We start from the raw sequence: 20791 nt of genomic DNA, 5'->3' as shown, positions 1-20791 counted from the left end.
GCTTCTTTTCTAAAAAAAAAAATGTGTTTCCTGGGCTTCTATCTGGGATGACTTGGTGTTAGAGAGAAGGTGGTATAGAGAGAAAGAGTATAAAAACAATGTTAAGGAAACTATGGTAGAAAATAGTTCCAAGAAATGCTAAAGCTTTTCCCTCATTGAGGATTCTAAAGATGTGAGTAAGTACGGTGAAATAACTTCTAAGTTATGTGTGCTCATGTGTCATTCATATGTTAGGTGTAAGGGGTTTCCCAGTCATAGGACTTATGTTGATTACTAATGAAATTGTTTCCTTTAAATGAAAGTAGCTCCTTTATATGAATGACCTTGTTCAAATATCAAGTTTTAGTCAAGAGTCTGAAGGCAGGCATCATTACTCCATGCCTCTCCTCTGCACCTTGCCCATGGAACAAAATTGAATACAGAAAGTATCTATTAGAACATTTTCTTTTTTAGCTGCTGTGGTCCAGTGAGAGAGCAAGACTATTAAGCAATGACCAAGAGATGTTTTGGTTGTTGAGTCTTCCTAACATGTCAGTAATTCTGATCTCTGTTTCCTGTACTGTCATGGCAGAGGTGCTTCAAAGAAACATGCACTCCTTTATTGGGGTCTAGACAAAGTTACACATGATTCTCAGTGTGCCAACTCAGTATGTCTATTTTTGGCTACAGTTTACAGTATGTTCCAGACTTTGTGCTAAATAGGCTCTTAATGTATATTATCTCACTTCTCAAAACAGTCCTATGAAATATGTACTATTAGTAACCCTATTTACAAAAAGTGTCGAGGTTCAGAGAGCTTAAGTTACTTGCTTGAAGTGGCCAACCTACTATCTAGCAGAACCATGCTTCAGACTCAGGTCCACCTGCCGCAAGGATCCTAGCTCTTGCTAACTAAGGTCAGTGTCAGCGCCAAGAGTGGCTTGGGATTGGAGGAGCTGTCTCCATAGCTTTTACCATCTACCCCCTACTCTTTACAGATCATCTTGAAGAAACAAACATTTTGGATAGAAGCAGTGTGCTTGTTACACAACTACATAGTTCAGGACTCACCACGGGGGCTGCCTTCCATCTAACTGCCATCCCTGACTCGTCCTATATAGACATTCAGGACTTGCCACTCACTAAGACATAATACCCCCCTATATGTTAGTATGTAGGGAAATGATAGCAATGGTATCGTAGAAATGGTCATGGTAAAATATTTAACAATACATCACAAACATTAATGATTAGTAACAAAAATAACTTGCAATAAAAATGACAGCACATTTGCCGAGAATGGCTCCTACCTAGATCATATCATATCTCATAGCTTATTCTATAAGGGGTAATTTTGCTAGAGAACTATCTTCCTTACAAATTACAATTGTGTTCTGTACACCACAAATTTGTTATACATCTACCATAGTCCAATCATATGTAAATACTGATTTAAAAGCCAGTATCAGCTTCTGATCTAAATTTTCTGGGTCTCCCATTGAATCTTCCATAGCTTCACCTCTTTGTCACTCTGTAGGCTTTTTCTCATTCCTATGTGTGTGATCATACCCCTTGAGGTGTCTACTGCTCCCCTGCAAGACTCCTCCCTAGTTAACAAAATCCTGGAGAGGAAAACAACACACACAGAGATTGTCTCTGCTCAAGATTAAGGACTGCCGAAACCCTTCTAAAAGAAACTAGTGTCTTATTCACTTGCAATACTTTCATTTCATTAGCCTAGTTGATTGGATAAAATATTTGACCTTAATCTTAGAGGAAGATAATTTGTAATGGAATGTTTCGTGTTCTGATTTTGATTTTGTAGACTCATCTTGGGTTAAGTGGTTGGATAAGCATGCCTCACATAATGGAACTTTTTTCTAAGCCTGGCTCTTTGGTACTAATTGTGTTAAAAACAACGTCATGTTTGAAGCTGTTTGCTAACTCACATACATATAAACTCATGTCATAACTGTTTCAGCAGATTCTGACATGCCCGGTTAGTACCTCCCTCCTAAAGGATCCAGGGCGCTTTGCTATGCACACAAACTCATTTTGCTCATCTTCACATCTATACCGTAATAGACTTCTGGCCTTGTCTTTCAGATGGAGAAATCAAGGATTGGAGAAGCACTGTGACTCTGGCATCACTTTACGCTCAAAGCAAGTCAGAACAAGAACATGACTGAGTCACACTCTCAAGCATCTTAAAGCTGGAGGGTGTCATGAGTGACTGTAGGTGCCAAAGTGCAGAGATGGCTTTATAGGGGGAAAAAAGCATTGGACTGAGTCGGGCATTCTGACTAGGTCCAGATTTTGGTTCAAACTCCTGGAGAAGTCACTCCGTCTCTCTGAGCCTCGATGTTCTCCTCTGTCAAGCAGATGCGCTTCTCATTCCCAAAAGTCCCATCAAGCAAAATATATAGTACCCTGGCACCTAGTAAAACTTGATTTTTCTATCATCATAAAGTAGCATATACATTTGGACTTAGTGGATTGTGAAGGAGAGTAGAATTAGCAGCAACTCTTAGCTCACCAAGCCTGTCCTCTGCCCCTCCCCCATTCCTACCCTGGGGGCAATCCTGAAAGCCCATTGCCTGTCTCACATACATATTCTGACCACTCTCCAATGCAGAAAGGTGATTTGATTCCAGACCAGAGGGTTTGAAAAAAAAAAGATGGGTTTGCAAAGGTCATCTGAAACAAATGGAGCCGATGTTCCTGCCTAGTGTTTCAGGAGTGGACCCGGTCTTGCTGGGTGCCTGGTAATCTGTTGTAGCCTGACAGTTGGCAATTCCTTGGGGATAGTATTCACTGTGCTCTGCTAGTTTGCAAACTAATGAGACACGTGCTGCAGCCAGTGTTGCGGATGGGGCAGAGGATTTACAGAGCATGCAGATTTCTGCTCAGAAAGCTGCCCTGTCGCAGCCAGTCTTGCAGAAAAAGAAATCAGTGAAGACTGCAAACTTGCAGAACAGGAAGTGGAAAAAAAAAAGATAAGGTGGATCTTCTAGTCCTTCCTAAACCACTTCCCTTAGCTGTTCCGTTATGTAGGAGCCATGTGCAGAAGACTTTCTGGCCCCATCTTAGAGTAAAATTATCTGTGTAGCTTGAAAACCCATGTAGTTTTTCAACTGTTCACACCATCATTTTATTGACCAGCAAATGTCAGACTAGGATTTTGTAAAGTGTGACTTAATGAGCCACCTAACCCCAAATTAAACGATAAAAATGTAGTGTTCTGGGTCTTATCCCAGACCCACTGAATTAGGATTCCTGGAAGTATGACATCATAATCTGCTTTGAACAGATTAGTATGATTTTTATGTACACTGGAGTTTGAGAAACTCTGTTTTAGGATCTCAACTTTATGGTTTGAATCACTCTTATTTCTTCTAGTAGCTTTTTTAAACATTGCAGACAAATAGCAATATGATATGTGCACAATATTTAATTAGGTGGCCAAAGGTCTCCGGAACATAAATGCTGCAGGCAGGCCAGAGCAGCCGGTACACACACACACGCACACACACACACACACACACACACACACGCACACAATGTGCAGCCTCAGGAGTCAGTTGTTTCCTGCCGCACAGAAGGGCTATAAACAGGAAAAGAGAAGGGAAACCCAATTCACACAATTCCCCAATTCTTGCAACCACCTTTCCAGAAAGATTCATATGGAATGATGCAGCGCCACCTACTGTCCCTTTTGTGCATTGCAGGCACCTGTCTGAAGGAGCCATATCTGCCCGTTCAGCTCCCTACTTAATGCAGGCAGCCTGCTGGGGGCCTCCAGGGTCTGGAGTTTCACCTCTGTGGCTCCATTAGGGTATACTGCCTAATGGATGATGAACAGAAATGGTCAAAGAATAGGCTTTTGGATAGCAGGAACCAGGTATTTTAAACCCGTGAAAAGTAAATGAATAAAAGATGCTGTGGGAATCTGAAAGATAAATTTCATATGTGTATACATATATAACATATATGCATGTAAGTGCGAACTTATACAAACACACACATACGTATTTCAGGGCCTACAAGGCCAACATACTGTGTGTCTTGAATTTCTCTTACAAAATTCATCACTGGCCGGGCACGGTAGCCCATGCCTGTAATCCCAGCACTTTGGGAGGCTGAGTCAGGCAGATCACCTGAGGTTGGGAATTCGAGACCAGCCTGGCCAACATGGTGAAACCCCACCTCTACTAAAAATACAAAAATTAGCCGGGCATGATAGCCGGTCCTTGTAATCCCAGCTACTCGCGAGGCTGAGGCAGGGGTATCACTTGAACCTGGGAGGCAGAGGTTGCAGTGAGCCAAGATCGTGCCACGGAACTCCATCTCTAAAAATAAAAATAAAAAATAAAAATCGTCACTGACCAAAACGAGGTTATGTGAAAATAAAAGGAAAAAAGAACATTTCTCAAACATGGCAGGCACCCCTCTTCCTCGTGGTCTTTTCCCTTACTCTACCCTCACCCTGGAACTTTCCAAATAGATCCTTGGTGCTGTCTTTCACTTTATTCAGGTCACTGCTCAAATGCCATTTCCTCTGAGAGGCCTTCCATGAACACACTTTCAAAAATAGCACCCTATCACCTACCTCTGCTTTATGCGTCCAGCACCCTCCTCCCTCAGAAATACCTAAGCTCCACCAAATGCCAGGTATCCCCAGCACCTAGAATAGTACCCAACAGATCACAGGACTCAAAAACTATTGAGTGAGGGCCAGGCACGGTGACTCACGCCTATAATCCCAGCACTTTGGGAGGCCGAGGTGGGCAGATCACTTGAGGTCAGGAGTTCAAGACCAGCCTGGCCAACATGGTGAAAGCCCGTATCTACTAAAAATACAAAAATTAGCCGGGTGTCAAAAATTAGCCGGATTTGGTGGGACATCCCTGTAATCCCAACTACTTGGGATGCTGAGGCAGGAGAATTGCTTGAACCCAAGAGGGGGAGGTTGCAGTGAGCCAAGGTCGTGCCACTGCACTCCAGCCTAGGCAACAGAGGGAGACTGTGTCTCAAAAACAACAACAAAAAACACAAACAAAAAGACTGAGTGAATGAATTACCATGTTTTACTAACAAGATTTGAATTTTTTCATTGAGACAATGACATATAGGTATTGTTCTTACTCTGGTTTATGACTTTTAAAAAATGCTCAGCTGGGCACAGTGGCTCACGCCTGTAATCCCAGCACTTTGGGAGGCCGAGGTGGGCAGATCACAAGGTCAGGAGTTCAAGACCAGCCTGGCCAACATGGTGAAACCCTGTCTCTACTAAAAATACAAAAATTAGCCAGGCATGGTGGCATGTGTGTGTAGTACCAGCTACTCAGGAGGCTGAGGCAGGAGGATTGCTTGAACCTGGGAGGCAGAGGTTGCAATGAGCCGAGATCATGCCACTGCACTCCAGCCTAGGTGACAGAGACTCTGTCTCAAAAAAAAAAAAAAAAAAAAAATGTGAGAGACGAAGTGAACCTCTTTAGAATGGAACTAGCATTTCTAGCATAGGTTATCTAGTCATTGTATTCTAATGGATTCATTTAACTCAGATCCAGGGACTCAGGAAGAATTTCACAGAGGAGGGGATGCTGGAACTGAGACTTGAAGACTGACAGGTGCCATAAGAAAGGTGTATAGAATCAAAGGCCCTGGGGTGGACCAGGACGTGGCTTGCTGGAACAAACCATTTGATGGGGAAACAGCAAGACTTGTGCAATAAATGAAACCAGGTGGAAAGTGCATTTTCCAATGCCTGGGACATATTTACCTGATCAGGAAGCAGCAACTCTTAATAGCTATTTCGTTTGACTGGAAAGGTTCTTTCAAACACTTGTCCTCTGGCCAGAACAAGGGATCTGAAACCAAACTGCTCTGGTTCATACCCTAGAATTGATGTTTCCTAGCTGTATGACCTAGGGAAAGTCACCTTACTTTGTTCATCTCTAAACGGGGAGGATATGAGTGCCTACTTCATAAGATTGTTTCATGAGGATAGAATAAGAAAAACAGAGTCCTTAGCAGAACATTTAGTTGTAGTCATCACTCAGTAAATGATACCCTTTTATTATTTCATTGAACTGTTCTGGCTTATAATCAACTGCTTCTCAACATATGCTTTATGAACCAGAAGATCAGTTTGATTCTGTATGCTGATCACCAGACTTTTCATTCTCTAAAGAGGGAGTAGTGTGAGCAAAGGCAGACATGGGAAGTTATATCATTTGTTTTACCTAGTGAATACTTGAGCATCTATTATGTCTTAGAAACTCTGCTAGTCTTTGCGTATGAAGATAAATATGAAGAATTCTTACCCTCAAGAAGTTTTCAGCCTCTGTCTTCTGTCTCACAAATTTTAAATCAATATGTGTTAGCTATCGTTATTATAAATGGATCGTGGGAATCTTTTTTTTTTTTTTTTTTTTTTTTTTTTTTTGAGACAGAATCTCGCTCTGTCACCAGGCTGGAGTGCAGTGGTGTGATCTTGGCTTACTATAACCTCTGCCTCCTGGATTCAAGCAATTCTCCTGCCTCAGCCTCCCAAGTAGCTGGGACTACAGGCACACGCCACCACGCCCAACTAATTTTTGTATTTTTAGTAGAGATGGGGTTTCACCATATTGGCCAGGATAGTTTCGACCTCTTGACCTTGTGATCCACCTGCCTCGCCCTTCCAAGGTGTTGGGATTATGGGCATGAGCCACTGCACCCAGCCGGATCATGGGAATCTTAATTTTGAACAAGTATGAATAACATGATCAGCTTGGCTTTCTAGAAAAATTACTGTTGTGGCCATTTGGAGGATGGATTCAGGTGGTGAAAGGTTAGAGGCAGGAAAATCTGGAAGAGAAATGAGAAAGTGCTTAGAGTATGAACCAGGGTGCCAGATTGGGGAGGGTGAGATAAATATCTTAGAGATATTTATGGAACCAAATCGTCGGTTTCCTAAATGGACGTGAATGACAAAAAAGAAATTGAAATTGACTTTCTGTTTCTGTAGTGGGCTCCTGGATGAATATCAACGTTAATCACCAAACTGTAGAGAATACAGGAGAGGGAAATAACAGGGTCCTTGAGAACATTTGACTGCTGGAGCCAAAGAAGTCTAGACCCCCCGAGAAGGAGTCTAGAGCCCAGAAAGGGGTGTTCAAGCCCTTCACATGCATTTGACATTTGAAGGTTAAGGTACAGATGGTGTTGCCTAGTAGAAAAGTGCGCAGAGAGTGAAAAAGTCTCAACACAGGACTCTGGGAAACACATTTAAAGGGCAAGCAGAAGAGGAGGTAATAAACCAAGTGAATAGGACCAAGGTATTTCTCTCTCTCCTCCATCTCGCGGGACCAAGATGGGGATGGCAAATGCATAGGAAGCTGCATTTTGCTTGCAAACAGTGACTCAAAGAGAAGATTGAGGGTCAAAGGAAAGGTCCTAGTGGTTCTTTATGAAGAGGGCATTCATATCTTTGTGAGGTTGGTACATCTAATTAAGGTTTCCAGTTTTTATAGGCCTCTGTAGATAAAATCATTCTATATTGTAAGTGAGCATCTTCTGAGAACCATAGAGCTCTCTATCTACTCACACACACACCTCTGTCCTTGCTGAACTTAATTCAACCGCAAACAGTATGTGCGCCATGCTTACCTAACTAGACAGCTTTGCAGACACATGCACAAACACATTCACATACAGACCTTTAAAACCCGATAAACAATAAAGGGTAATTACATGGAGAGTGGTTTGAAGATTTGTCCACCCACCCTTCACCAACATGGATTCTATGAGGTCTTCACGACTCTGGTTCACCCCCAAGGATACAACCTCTTGGAAAGACTGCATCGCCTTGTGAAATCTCAAATGATGCCTGTTCTTAAGGACTTCATAAATTACCTGTAATTTTTTTTAACTTTTACACACACCTAACTCAGGCTTTAGAACTGGTAGAAAGATTGGTAAGTGCAAAATATCAAGGTGCAATTGTGCTCAATGTATTCTTTCTCCAAAGTGGGGAAAGCATCTGAACGCTTCTTTTGGGGAATATGGCAGCCAGGTTTTGGGGGCTTCAGGAGTAAATGAATGTTCTCTTCAGAGCAGGGAGGACAGAGCAGAGGAAGCTCTTCCACCTCCATGGCCTCTCTTTCTCTTGTGCCTTAGGTCCCTTGGAGCACGTGCACCTGTCTCTTCCCTTCGTCACCACAAAGAACAAAGAGGTCAATGCAACAGCGGTTCTGTGGCCCAGCCAAGTGGGCACCCTCACCTATGTGTGGTGGTACGGAAACAACACGGAGGTGGGTTCACCTTCCACATGTTCCACGTGCGATCTAGGGACAGAAGTTCAAATTATGCTGCCTGAAGCAAAGAAGGGAATGAAATGGCTTATGAACCCAAGAGGGTAGAAGCAGTCATAGCTTCAAGGACAACAAGCTCCCTTGGTGCTTAAGTATCTCATCATTATGTTCTGTCTCTCTCTCTCTCTCTCTCTCTCTCTGGCCCCTCTTCACCTGCGTTTCATCTCTGCCTTCCTCTATGTTTACGTTTTTCTCCAGCTGCCCTTGTCTTTGCAGTGACTCTTAGCAGCCCTAGCATAGCAGAGAAATTAAACTCTATTTCCTGAAAGTTCTAACAGCAGTCCTGAAATTGAGTCTTACTGGCCAGGCCTTGATCACAGTGCTGGGGGTGGAGAGAGAGGTGAGGAAGTCAGTCTCCTCGGAAGCACATGAACTGCAGAAGGGGAGAAGTGATTACCAAAAGAAAACAAAGCAACTGGATGCTGGACAGGTGCAAGCAATAGATTTCCATTACAACCCACCCCCGACGGCCTCCTCCCCCTAAATACAAACTCTTATTTATTTAGGTCAGCTTTAACTTTTATGTGTTTTTCCAAATGTTCCCTATGCCCAAAAGTCAGTGGCAATTTTAAATCTAGTAGAGACCTAACACCTCATTTACTCTAAGTCTTTCATTTTGCACATGAGAAAAGTGAGGGTGATGCAGCTGGAGTGGTTTGCTTTGATCTCTTCCAGCTGCTTCATAAGAGGTCAAATTTAAGGCCTTCTGATGCCTCCATTAATTTTTCTTGCCTCTGCACCAGGCTGCATGGTCTATTTCAGTTTTGAACTCATTCCATTCTCAGAAATTGAAGTGCTTCCAAATGTAAGGCAATAGAGCTGAGGCCCCAAAGGACACTGGGATGAACTGCTCTGGGCTGAAACCTTCCATCTTCTTCTAGCAGAGCTTCTTTCACTTGGTGACTTTGCTCTTCAAATATGATGTCTCTTATTTTAATAAAAACATTTTTCTACTCTGGAGCTGAAAGTTGGCTTCAGCTGGAGACGTAATTTTGCACAGGCCCAGGAGGAACCTAAACAGTGGAAAGAACCTCTCACCTCTACTGCAAACATAACTAAACTGAAAAGAGACCCTTTTTAATTTCATCTGAAACTATGCGTGTAAATTCAGCCCATAGTGGGCCCTCTATCCATAGTGGAAGAGGAGGAATCTATGTCATCTCCTTGAAAACTAGTACTAGAAGGTGAATGTACTGAACAACTTTCTTTTGTACCTCCTATTTTTTTTTATTTTTTAAATTTTTCCTTTAAAAAGAAAACCAGATTCTCGAGAGACCGCATTGAAAAGGCTTCTCATGCTGGGCTTTAGTCTTCTTTCTGCCATACAGGGAATTAAATGAATTTTGATTTTTAAATTAATTAAGAAAAGATGGAAAATAAATGTTTGTGAGGAGTGTGTCGAGGGAGGTCAGTAGGCTAATATATTCTCCTTTAGGACCCCAGCATTTGATTGTATTGCAGGCACCACTCCAAATTTTTTTTCTTTTTTTTCTGTTTTGAATCCTCAAACCACTATCCAATTAGTGCTTGTTTCCACAGCAGCTACTTCCAGGAAACTACTGATGAGGCTTCTCAGAGGGGGCCAGCACACAAGGCCACTGCTGTTTAACTAGTGTATGGTTTTGGTGTACCAGATTCATGTTCCATTGTAATTCTACAGAAATCGTACACCCTGGAGATGAACACATGGCAGCTTATAGATTTTCAGTGACTGCTGCTTTCATCTGGATTAATATGAGCCCCCATTCTCATTTGCTTTGATCGTTTCCTTGTATTAGGGATCTGCTTGATATGAGTAGGTCATGCATAAAGAGAGACATATATCCCACCAGCAAGCAAGACCTATCCATCTCCCCAGCCCTGAATCAGGGTGATATCAGGAATTCACAATGAATAGGCAGACTTGCTTGGAGTCATTGCTCCGATAGCCTCTTTTCTGTTTTGGACTAGAGATGATGGGGAGGCATAGAGGGACCCAGTGCCATTCCCATCGGGAAGAGCCTCCACTGGGTTAGACAGCCCATTGTTGGCTCAGAGTTAGCGGCTGTCTCAACTAAACTAAAGAGCTTTCCCTTCACTCTGGGCCCTTGTTTATTTTAGCCTTTGATCACCTTGGAGGGAAGCATATCTTTCAGATTTACTTCGGAAGGAATGAATACCATCACAGTGCAGGTCTCAGCTGGGAATGCCATCCTACAAGACACAAAGACCATCGCAGTATATGGTGAGTGCCCATCTCGGTGGATCTGCTGCTGTCTTCATGCTCAGAGGAGGTTCTCTTGTACCATGATTCCCGAGACCATCCCTCAGCTGTGACTTTTACCTGGAGAATGGAGGGCAGTAGTTGAGAAAGAACTGAGGCAAGTCTCATCTCCTCCTGCAGGGAAATTCGAATCACTGGTAAAACAGTGACGGGATCCAGAAATGGTTTTCTTAGAGGTAGAGTGACTATTCACTCACTCATAGGGTAAAGTGGATTTTAGGATGTGTAAGCCTAACTCATTTCACTTAGAATGGTATTTATATTTGAATACTAGTTACAAAATAAAACAGCTAATGTTGAATCTCTTTTTCTTAAGTTCAACTTTAAAATTCTCAATTAATAAGGGAAATCTGCCGTTGTCTAAATACTTTAAAAATCTCTTCCACAAATCTGTATCATAAAAAAAATTCTCTGCTACGTTGAGAGTGATGGAGGAGTCATAACAATTAGATGCCGTGCATAGCCACAGACTGGATATTTGGACAAACGGCTCTACGGAACAATTTTGTGATCAGTTGGGGAAATTGAATATGGTCACAGTGTTAGATGGAATGAAAATGTACTGAAATGAAAAGATGGAGTCATTGATTGAAAACTGGAAAGAAAAAAACACTTGATGGATTGATTTCATTTTGGTAAATCTCTTTCTGCATAGAAAGATAGTCATATAGATATGCACTAAGTGTTACTAGTACATGGCAAAAATGTTTATGATTAATATGGAAATGGTACATATGAATCCTGAAAAATTAGTTTTTGAAATCTAAGAAGTAGAAATTACATAGGAAAAGGAAATGCTGTGCAGAGAGAGGAGGAGGCAGAAGGAGGGAGGAAGGAAGGAGGATGAGAAAGAGAGCAAGAGAGGCTGGGCGTGGTGGCTCACGTCTGTAATCCCAGCACTGGGAGGCCGAGGCGATGGATCACCTGAGGTCAGGAGTTCGAGACCAGTCTGACCAACGTGGTGAAACCCCATCACTACTAAAAATATAAAATGTAGCCAGGCATGGTGGCACATTCCTGTAATCCCAGCTACTCAGGAGGCTGAGGCGGGAGAATCACTTGAACCCGGGAGGCGGAGGCTGCACTGAACCAAGATTGCGCCATTGCCCTCTAACCTGGGCAACAAGAGAGAAACTCCATCTCGAAAGAAAAACAGAAAGAGAGAGAGAGAGCAAGAGAGAGACAGACAGCCTAGCTTGTGGTCCAAATAATATCAATTGCCCAGTTCCAGAATCAATTGATTTTGATGAGATAATTTGGAACTGGACTGTCCTGTGAGGAGTCAGGTTCTGTTAATGTGCTCATCTTGCGAACTTGACGTTCAAATCAGAAAATAATTTGTAAGCAACTTTGAACACATCTAAGGATCAAAAGGCCTTAACACTATTCTTTCATGGCTGGGTGTTAGATTTTATAATTTATTCTCTCTCCCCACCTCCTGAAAGGCTTGATCAGCCCAGATAATAAGAAATAAACCAGGGCTGTGATTTTCCTACCAATGTCCCATTAGGGAGGTACGAGGCAGTCGAACAGTGACTGTGTAGAGTGCGGCAAAGTCTGCCTTTCTTCCCTTCTCCATCTCCTTTCTGTGTGCTGGGAATGCATTTATTCTTCATAACAACCCTAGTTGTTATGAAGCGTAAAGCAGGTGATATTATGACCCCCGTTTTTTCAGAGTGGTGAATAACTTGCCCCAGCTAGCAAGTGGTACAGCTGGGTTTGCAACCCAACCCATCTAGACTCAGGGCCTATGCATTGAAACTATCCTACTTAACTGACTCTCATTTATTTTCACTGGATTTTTTTTTTTTTCCTTTCTCTCCCTCTTGGATGTCACAGGTTGCTCTAATGGGCACTGACCTATTAGCCCAACAGATGTCCTCTTGGTAATGCATGTTGGTGATGTCATTAGAATCATGGAGATAACCTTAAATCTTGGCCTTATCTCATCCAGCCCACATTTTATAGATAGGAAATTATGGCCCAGATATAGGGAATTACTGGATTAAAGTCATTCTGCTGTTTGGTGACAGATAATGATAATAACAATGGTGGTGGTGATAGCAATTAACATTGATGAAGACTTTACTAGCCACTGGCATCTGTTCTAAGCACTTGGTTTGATCTGCTTTATTAAGTCTGCTCAGATTTATGAGAAATATTCTATAATTATGCATTTTACAGATGAGAAAACATGAGATAAGTATAATAAACAGAGCTAAGAATTCTGAATCCAGAGGGTATGTTTGTAAGCACCTCCCATGCCTTGCTATGTTTGCTTCTTCCTCTTTCTACAATTTCTTTAAAGGTATCACCCAAGGGTGAATCCGTCTTTATAAAAATAGGTTATCATATGTCTCTTCATTAAGAGATTGGACAAGGTTGTCTTCCTCTTCTAAGCAAATTCCTGCACCATCAGCCATCCTTAATTTGTCTTCGGCCAGATGAGTTATCCAGAGATTCATATACATAATCAGAAAGTTATTGGGTCTCCCTATGTTTCCCAGGCTGGTCTCAAACTCCTGGCCTCAAGCGATCCTCCCTCTTCAACCTCCCAAAGTACTGAGATTACAGGCATGAGTCACCACACCTGGCTCCATGATCGGAAAGTTTTAATGACAGGTGTGACTCCTTAAATAAAAGTTGCACCAGGCAAAGTTAAACAGGAAAGATTGAACCCAACTAAAAGAAAAGGCAGGAAGATTTGTAAACACTGGGGTTAGCTAGTGGGAAAATACTGGAGGACTTTAGGAAGCATGTGGGTTTTCAGTGTGATTAGACCATCTGTGCGAGTTAATCGCTGCTTAAGGAAGTCAGTCTCCTACTCTCCAGCACAGACAGGGAGATAGGGAGGGGTGCTATCTTTCTTGATGTCATTTCAAAGGAATGGTTCCCAGATCCTTGAGAAGGACATTCATGAGTTGTAGAAGATTTACATCTCAAGGGACAGAGAAGGAATTTACAATTGTAAGTTTTCCAGAATACTCTTAAGAAAAGCGTGTCCAGGAGCTTACAGTCAGGAAGAAACAGAAACTTGTTTGAAGTTTAGTGAGATTGATAGGAACATGAAGACTTGTCATGATAGGACTGAAAAAAGCATCACGTTTGAGAAATTGACAGGGGAAGGTTTGTCTACCCAAAGCGACACAATCAATTAAAAGAAAGAAAATCTAGTTTGCATTGTTTCTTCTAATTTGCTCCAGGGCACAGGTTTGCTTGTAAATTAAAATATGCAAATGTATAGAATCTCTCTCAACAGCTGCAAAAAATATATATTATTGGTATTTACCCTTTTCAGTCCTCCCACACCCATCCCCTATTTCTTGAATCAACTTAAGTACAACGTTTCCCTGCCCCCTCCCTGCCATGCTGTTTAGTATGCTAAGTAATTACCGACGGAGCTGCATCATTTTCTCATTTGTGTCCTTTTACTAAGATAAACATTCTCCCTTGTAGACGAAGTCTCTGTAGTTTGGTAAGAGGTCCAGAGAAAGTGAGAATGACATAAACTTGTATCTTCATAGCAAAAAGTGAGGACTTAATGGGTGATTCTTTGGCGCTGCTGTTTACCACACTATTTAATTAATGTACATTTCATTGTTCTCCATCAGGTAATATTCACATAGGCTATCAGTGACTCATAAAATAGTCAAGCTTTGAACAATACCTCTTTGGAATATATTAACTGCCATGAAAACATAACTTATAATGTCAGAGTCTTCAAAACATGTGTTTGATAACTTCTTAGCATTGTTAGGAAATGTCCAAGTGAGCTTTTATGCTTCCTGAAGGTAAACTGGCATCCCTAACGTCGCTTCTAAGCGCTCCTAATGAAACAAAAGGACGTGCTTAACATAAAAAATGTTTATTAAATAAATAAATGCATTAATTTCCAGGAACCTCCACCATAAGTTAAGTATACATTTATTCAACAAATGTTTATTAATTATAAATGACTCATAGATAGTAACTGAAAACCTGCCATGTGCTAGACACTGTCCCAAGGGCCAGGAACACAGAGCCATCATCCTGATTGAGCTTATATTCTAGTTTGAAGGACATAACAATGAAAACAAAATAATTTAAATAGCACTGAGTATGAAAAAGACACAGAGCGTCCAGTGATGAGGGGAGCATGGGATGGTGAAAGGGAGGCTACCTGAGGTTGGGTGGTTGGAAAGACCTCTTGGGGTGAGACTGAATGATGAGAGGGGAGTTTGCTACAGTCCAGTGAAGTAGAGAAAGCTGGTATGGACAGAGCCAGCAGAATTGAGGAGCACAAGGAAGTACAGGTCCTGGAGCACAGAGAGTGCAGGAAAGCCAGTTAGGACAGGAGGAAAGAAAGGAAGTCCCCACCAGGTTATGTGGGGGCAGGAAGGCTGTGGTAAGAATCTAAATTTTATTCTAAATGCAATGTGGAGGCACTGGCAGGTTTTAGGGGAGCCATATGATCTGAATCTATTATGTGCCAAACACTATGCTGGGTTAGGGGTGTCAAGGCCACAAGAATGGGCTTCACAGACATCCAGCTCTGGAGAGTGTAATTGACCAAGGCCACCAGTGCTGTCCTCTGAAGCTTATCACCAAGCTAGGGCTAGGGCTCCACCTTCCAGGGACTTACCCCTGCCAATGACAGAATATAGCAGGGATACTAAGGCTGAACCATTCCTGGGACGCAGGGGACTCCTCTGCCAGCTGACTTTGGCTCCAAGACGCCTGAACAGCTTCCTGAACCTTCCTCAGACTGCTGAGTAGTCACCCACTCTTTCTTCCTCTCTTTGACTTTCCTGTATGCATGCACGGTGGTCTGATGGTTCTCCCTGACTCCTGTGGCTCCCTGCCCACTTTCTCGCACAGAGAATTTCCCTCATATAATCCTTGCCTGTGTAATCACCATCTTACTTCCTAGAGAACCAAACTAACTCAGGTGCTACAGAGACAATGAAGAAAATCCCTGAATAACATAAAATTCCATTAAATGAAACTTCCATGCAAACAAAATATAGCAATAGAATGATTACAGTGATAATTATAAATATCTAATCATCATAATAATTATTCCATAATCCTATAATAATAATAAAAGTATGTACAAAACAGAGTAGTGCCATAAAAAGGGAAATTAAAATATGATGGGGGAGGGCAGTGAGCCAGGGAGTGCTTGAACTAGAGCTTGAATATTTTGTTCATGGACAGTGGGGAGAATGGGGCATTCTAAGCAGAATAACAGTGTATGCAAAGGCCCAGGGTCATAAACCTGCCATGCATTCAGGTTGCTCCAGATCATTTATTATCTAGGAGTACAGAACCTAGAACTAGGAATAATGGGCAAAGCCTGCAAAGTTAGGCATGGAACAAAGTTAGGGGTTTGTTTTAGAAAATAAAGGGCTGCCAGCTCTTAGAGCTGGCTGGCAACCTTTGATATGCAAATGCTGGCCATCAGAAACTGGGTCTAACCAAACATGGCACTTCCCTGCCCTCTTCTTGCCCTTGCCCTCACATGTGGCTGGCAACATGGTTGCCCCCACACATCCCTACATGTGTAGGACAACCTGGCACCCTGTATTTGCATATTAAAAGGCTAGGGTGGGAGGGCCAGTTTTTTCCCGGTCTACATCATGAATGACATGCCTGGTCAAACCAATCCCCTGAGCCCTATGCAAATCAGACACTGCCTCCTCATATAACTGGCTGGTATCCAAGACCACACTGCCTGTGGTGGGGGAGTGCAAGGGGAAGAGGAGGGGGAGAGGTGGGAAAGGTGGGGAAAGGAGAAGAGGGAAGGGAGGGAAGAGGGAAAGGGGGAGAGAGGGGAAAGGAGAGGAAGGGGGAAAGTGGGGGAAGAGGGAAAAGGGGGATTGGGGGGCTCTCCTCTCTCAACTTTGGAGCCCCCTCCCTCTGTCTCTGTGCAGAGGAGCTTCTTCCTTCTTTCTTCTGCCTTGTTTCTTGCCTATTAAACTCTCTGCTCCTTAAAACAAAAAAACAAAAAAGAAAAGAAGGGGCTGGTGAGATATGTACAGGGTAATGACTTGCCTTCTAAAAAGGTCTCTATGGTAAGTGTGAAGGGGAAGGACCCTCCATTTTGTATAAAATAAAAAGTCTAACAAACGTCTTGACAGGACTATTTGACTTATAGTAATCTATCTACTGTTATATCCGCAGAGGAATTCCGGTCTCTTCGCTTGTCCTTTTCTCCAAACCTGGATGACTACAACCCAGACATCCCTGAGTGGAGGAGGGACATCGGCCGAGTCATCAAAAAATCCCTGGTGGAAGTGAGTGCACACAGTTTCTCCTCTTGCCTGGGTACCTTTTCTCTCCTTGAATAATTTCACGGAAAGGGGAATTTTGTACAAGAAACAAACAAACAAAAACCCAGCAGGAAGAAGCTAGAGCCCATGGGAAGTTCAGTTTACTGGCCTGATGTCTGCATAGCTGAGCCCCACACATGCAGACACATCAAAGGCACTAAAGGGGATGCAACTATGGAACCATGGACAAACATGGGGTCCTTGCCCCCTGAGACGCTTATTCTGCTTAGAGAAGGAGGACAATGACATCCTAGACTCCCTTGTCTACATTTCTGTAGCACAGTTCACAGTTAGGCCATTAGGACGAGTATAAAACCAGCTACTGTCCATGCCAGTGAAGGGACTCAGCATGTAAGTGTCCTCAGGTGAATACAATTAGTAAAAGTGGTCCCAGGTTCCAGCTTCCACTACTGTGAGCATAACAGTGCAGTGAGCATTCAGCATATGACACTTAGTCATATTTCTATTTCCCCAGTTTTTAAAGACATTTCTCTACTGTAACAGCCCCAAAAAGGAATTATTACCCACACTTTGTAGTTGAGGCAACTGAGGTTTAGAGAGGTTAAGTCCCTTGCCTAAACTCTCACATCTAATAGAGGATGAAGCTGCAAAATGAAAATTTAGGGCCTGAGTCCAATGTCTGGGCTTTTGTGTATTTGAGAAAGCTTCCTAAGGTTTCTCAGAGAACAACAGGGTGGTTGTGGTTTATCCCTCCCTGAGCAAATGTCACCGGCAATTAGAGAAGACACCTTCTTTTAGGCACATCTCCCCCTCCTTGTTCTACTTTTTTTTTTTTTTTAATGAGATGTAGTCTCACTCTGTCACCCAGGCTGAAGTGCAGTGGCTCAATCTCGTCTCATTGCAACCTCTGCCTTCAAGGTTCAAGCGATTCTCCCACCTCAGCCTCCGAGTAACTGGGATTACAGGCGCTTGCCACCATGCCTATTTTTTTCGTAATTTTAGTAAAGATGGGGTTTCACCATATTGGCCAGGCTGGTCTTGAACTCCTGACCTCAAGTGATCCACCTGCCCCGGCCTCCCAAAGTGTTGGGATTACAGGCATGAGCCACCACGCCCGGCCCCTTATTCTACTTTCATGAGTGAGCAGAGGAATGGGATAGCCGCTCATGGGGCAGCTTGAGCTTATTGTGCAAACGCGGAAAATCGGAAGTGAGTTATCTACTCCCAGGGTATATTGTTAGCTCAGAATGAAAATCAATTTAGGTTTGCTGAACATTCTTTCCTGCTCCCAACACATGGTGCCACAGGACACAAAAAGATGATGAAATAAAGGCATTCAGATAACCCCTGCTCAGAAAACAGATCTTACATCCAGCCTCTTGCAAGGAGCTGGTCTTCCCCGTCTTCATTACCTTTGTTAATATTTAGTTAGCACTTAAAGTATTCTGGGTACTCTTTTCAGTGCTTTGCATTATTTTAACACATTTAATCCCCCAGATAAGCTTATGATGTTGAACCTGTGATTATTCCCATTCTGTAGGTGAAGAAATGAAACTTAGAGATATTAGGTTACTCATCCAAGGTCATGCACTTAAAGATCAGCTTCTGGAGTCAAACCATCAAGGCCTGAATCTTGATTTTGTGGTTTCCTAACCAATCCACTCTAGGGCTATCCTTTCCCTTGTTCCAAGGAGAAACAGGGATAGATGGAATACTAGGGTAAAGAAGGGGTATCTTCATGTGCCTCTGGACAATGCCACCCACCTCTGTCTCTGTGGCTCTCAGCATCTGTGACGTGATCGGTACTTACACATTATCACCACCAGAAGGCACAACTACCGGACTACAACCCTAAAAGGAATAGGCCTTTCTGCCCTGAGCCATCTGTCTCTAGGGTAACAACTGGTTTTTGTCCTCTGCTGTCCAAGAAGGATGACTTATGCTCTTTAATCAACCCACTGCCCATCTCTTCTCATCTGCAGCATTCTAGGGACATGTGTCCCCAGAGGTCCTCCCCCAGGTGACTTATCAGCCAAGCATTAGCTCAGCAATGTTTAGCCTTCCAGGCTGATTTCTCTTCACACTTATTACCTAGAGATCAGACGCCCTGTACCTCCACCTTTCTACCAGCTGTCCATTAGGCTAGAAATTACTGCTCATCAATATTTCTAGCCTGCTGTGCAGCATAATCAGGAATATGCAGAATAAACAGATTGACTCAGTATCCCTCAGGGCAGGGTTATATCAGCAGTGGTGCTGGTATTAATACCTTCCAGTTTCCAAGGCTCCCTACTTACCTGATCCCAAGAGGCAGCTGATGCAGAGCTTGGTTCCTAGCAATTTACACTGACTTTGAGATCAGTAATTGCACTTGACCACTTTCTTAAGTCCCAAGGGACCACATTGCCAAGTGTACACTAATAAACCCTATAAGAGGTACAACTGAGAGTCAGCTAATTTGTAGTTTTCTTCCTATTCATTATGAAACAAAATTTGGCATTAAATTGTTTGCCTTTTCTTCATCAAAATGACTTTTGCTACTGACATTTCACAATGAAATCTTTAATTGAATGTCATTATAAACATTTTTGTGTGCAATGAAGATTGTTCAGGCACAATCTCTGAGTTTACAGTCTAGTAAGGCCATAAAACAGTATGGGGTTTGCTATAATAGGAGCCATTGTCAGTGTGTGGAGAAGGGAGGTACAGAGCACTGGGTCCCAACACAGGCTTCACAGTCAGACCAGGCTTCAAAAGCATCAACAGTCACTTCCTAGATGGCCTTGAGCCACTGTCTAATCTTCCTACAGCCACCATCTTTCCTGGAGTGGAAATTAAGATGCACCACCCATATCTCTGTTCAGGGAGACACTTACTGTCTTTTCTGGAAGAGCTATGGGCAGTCTTCACCAGCCTGGTTCCAAGTCATGTCACTTCTTGGGGTGATTCATGTCTGATGACAGGCTGGTGCAGTTATATAAAGTCCTGGACATCTCAGCCCAATTTAAGACAACTCTGAAGGGCCATTCTGTCTCCCCTTGGGATCTCTTGAGGTCGTCATGGGCCTACGTGGCAGCTCAATGTTTCCCTTGTCCATGTTTGTTTCCTTCTGTTTGCTCCCATAGGTGTTGTTCCCAAGAGCACTTCTTAATAAGCATCCTGCATTGTAAACTCAGGGTCAGCTTCCTGAGGACCCCAGCATGTGATATGTCCTCACTGCAAAGTGAGGTATAATCATATTTGCTTCCAAGGGTTGTTGGAGGTTGCATAAAATAATATTATAAGTTACTTATAATAATAACGTTGTTGGAAGTCGCATAAAATAATATAAGTTACTTAGCACAATATACCCAGGAAGTACCTGGCATTGTGCTAAGTAACTTACAACATTAGGTGAGGACCTAATACCTGGAATTTCTTGCTACTTCAAAGAAATGCAACACAGTGGAGTTCAAAAACTAAGAATCACCTAATTGGGAAATAATGAAATAAATAAGCTTTAAGATGACTCATGAAGGATAAGTAGCAAAGGCAGAGAAAAGACATTCTGGTGGAGATAACATGCACAGAAACATTTGCAGGAAAAGGCTGAAATATTGAGAAATTGTACATCATCCCATTTGGCAAGAGCATAAGAGTTGTGGCTAATTAGTTTGGAAAGGAAGCGTGGGACCATATTGCAGAAGGCCTTGAATATGTCCTTAATCCTGTTAGCAATGGGAATTCTTGCAAGCATTTTGGACAAGGGAACATGATCTGAATTGGACTGCTGGAGAGAGAAGCTAGGATTATAGCTATTGATTCTAGAAGCATCTAGAGAGAGAATTCAGGGGAAACCCTGGGGTATAAGCTCAAGAGAGAGAACAGTGAGCTAGGATAAACAAGAAGTCCTTGAGTGATATCTGTAATTTCAACAGAAG

At 42.7% G+C, this 20791-nt stretch overlaps 1 protein-coding gene across 4 annotated transcripts in view; it reads left to right on the top strand.

The window, feature by feature from the left end:
- Positions 1-20791, top strand: part of SORCS1 (sortilin related VPS10 domain containing receptor 1) — a 589929-nt gene that overhangs the window by 534533 nt on the left and 34605 nt on the right. For all 4 annotated transcript variants that reach the window (XM_015148114.3, XM_077945596.1, XM_001083180.5 and 1 more), the window contains exons 20-22: positions 8143-8276; positions 10437-10560; positions 16762-16874. In XM_015148114.3, the coding sequence (XP_015003600.2) occupies positions 8143-8276; positions 10437-10560; positions 16762-16874 (371 nt within the window). The remainder of the gene's footprint in view (positions 1-8142; positions 8277-10436; positions 10561-16761; positions 16875-20791) is intronic.

Source organism: Macaca mulatta, chromosome 9 (assembly GCF_049350105.2).
Source record: "Macaca mulatta isolate MMU2019108-1 chromosome 9, T2T-MMU8v2.0, whole genome shotgun sequence".
NCBI lineage: Eukaryota > Metazoa > Chordata > Mammalia > Primates > Cercopithecidae > Macaca > Macaca mulatta.
Note: the sequence above shows the minus strand (reverse complement) of the source record. Positions and strands in the feature narration are given on the sequence as shown.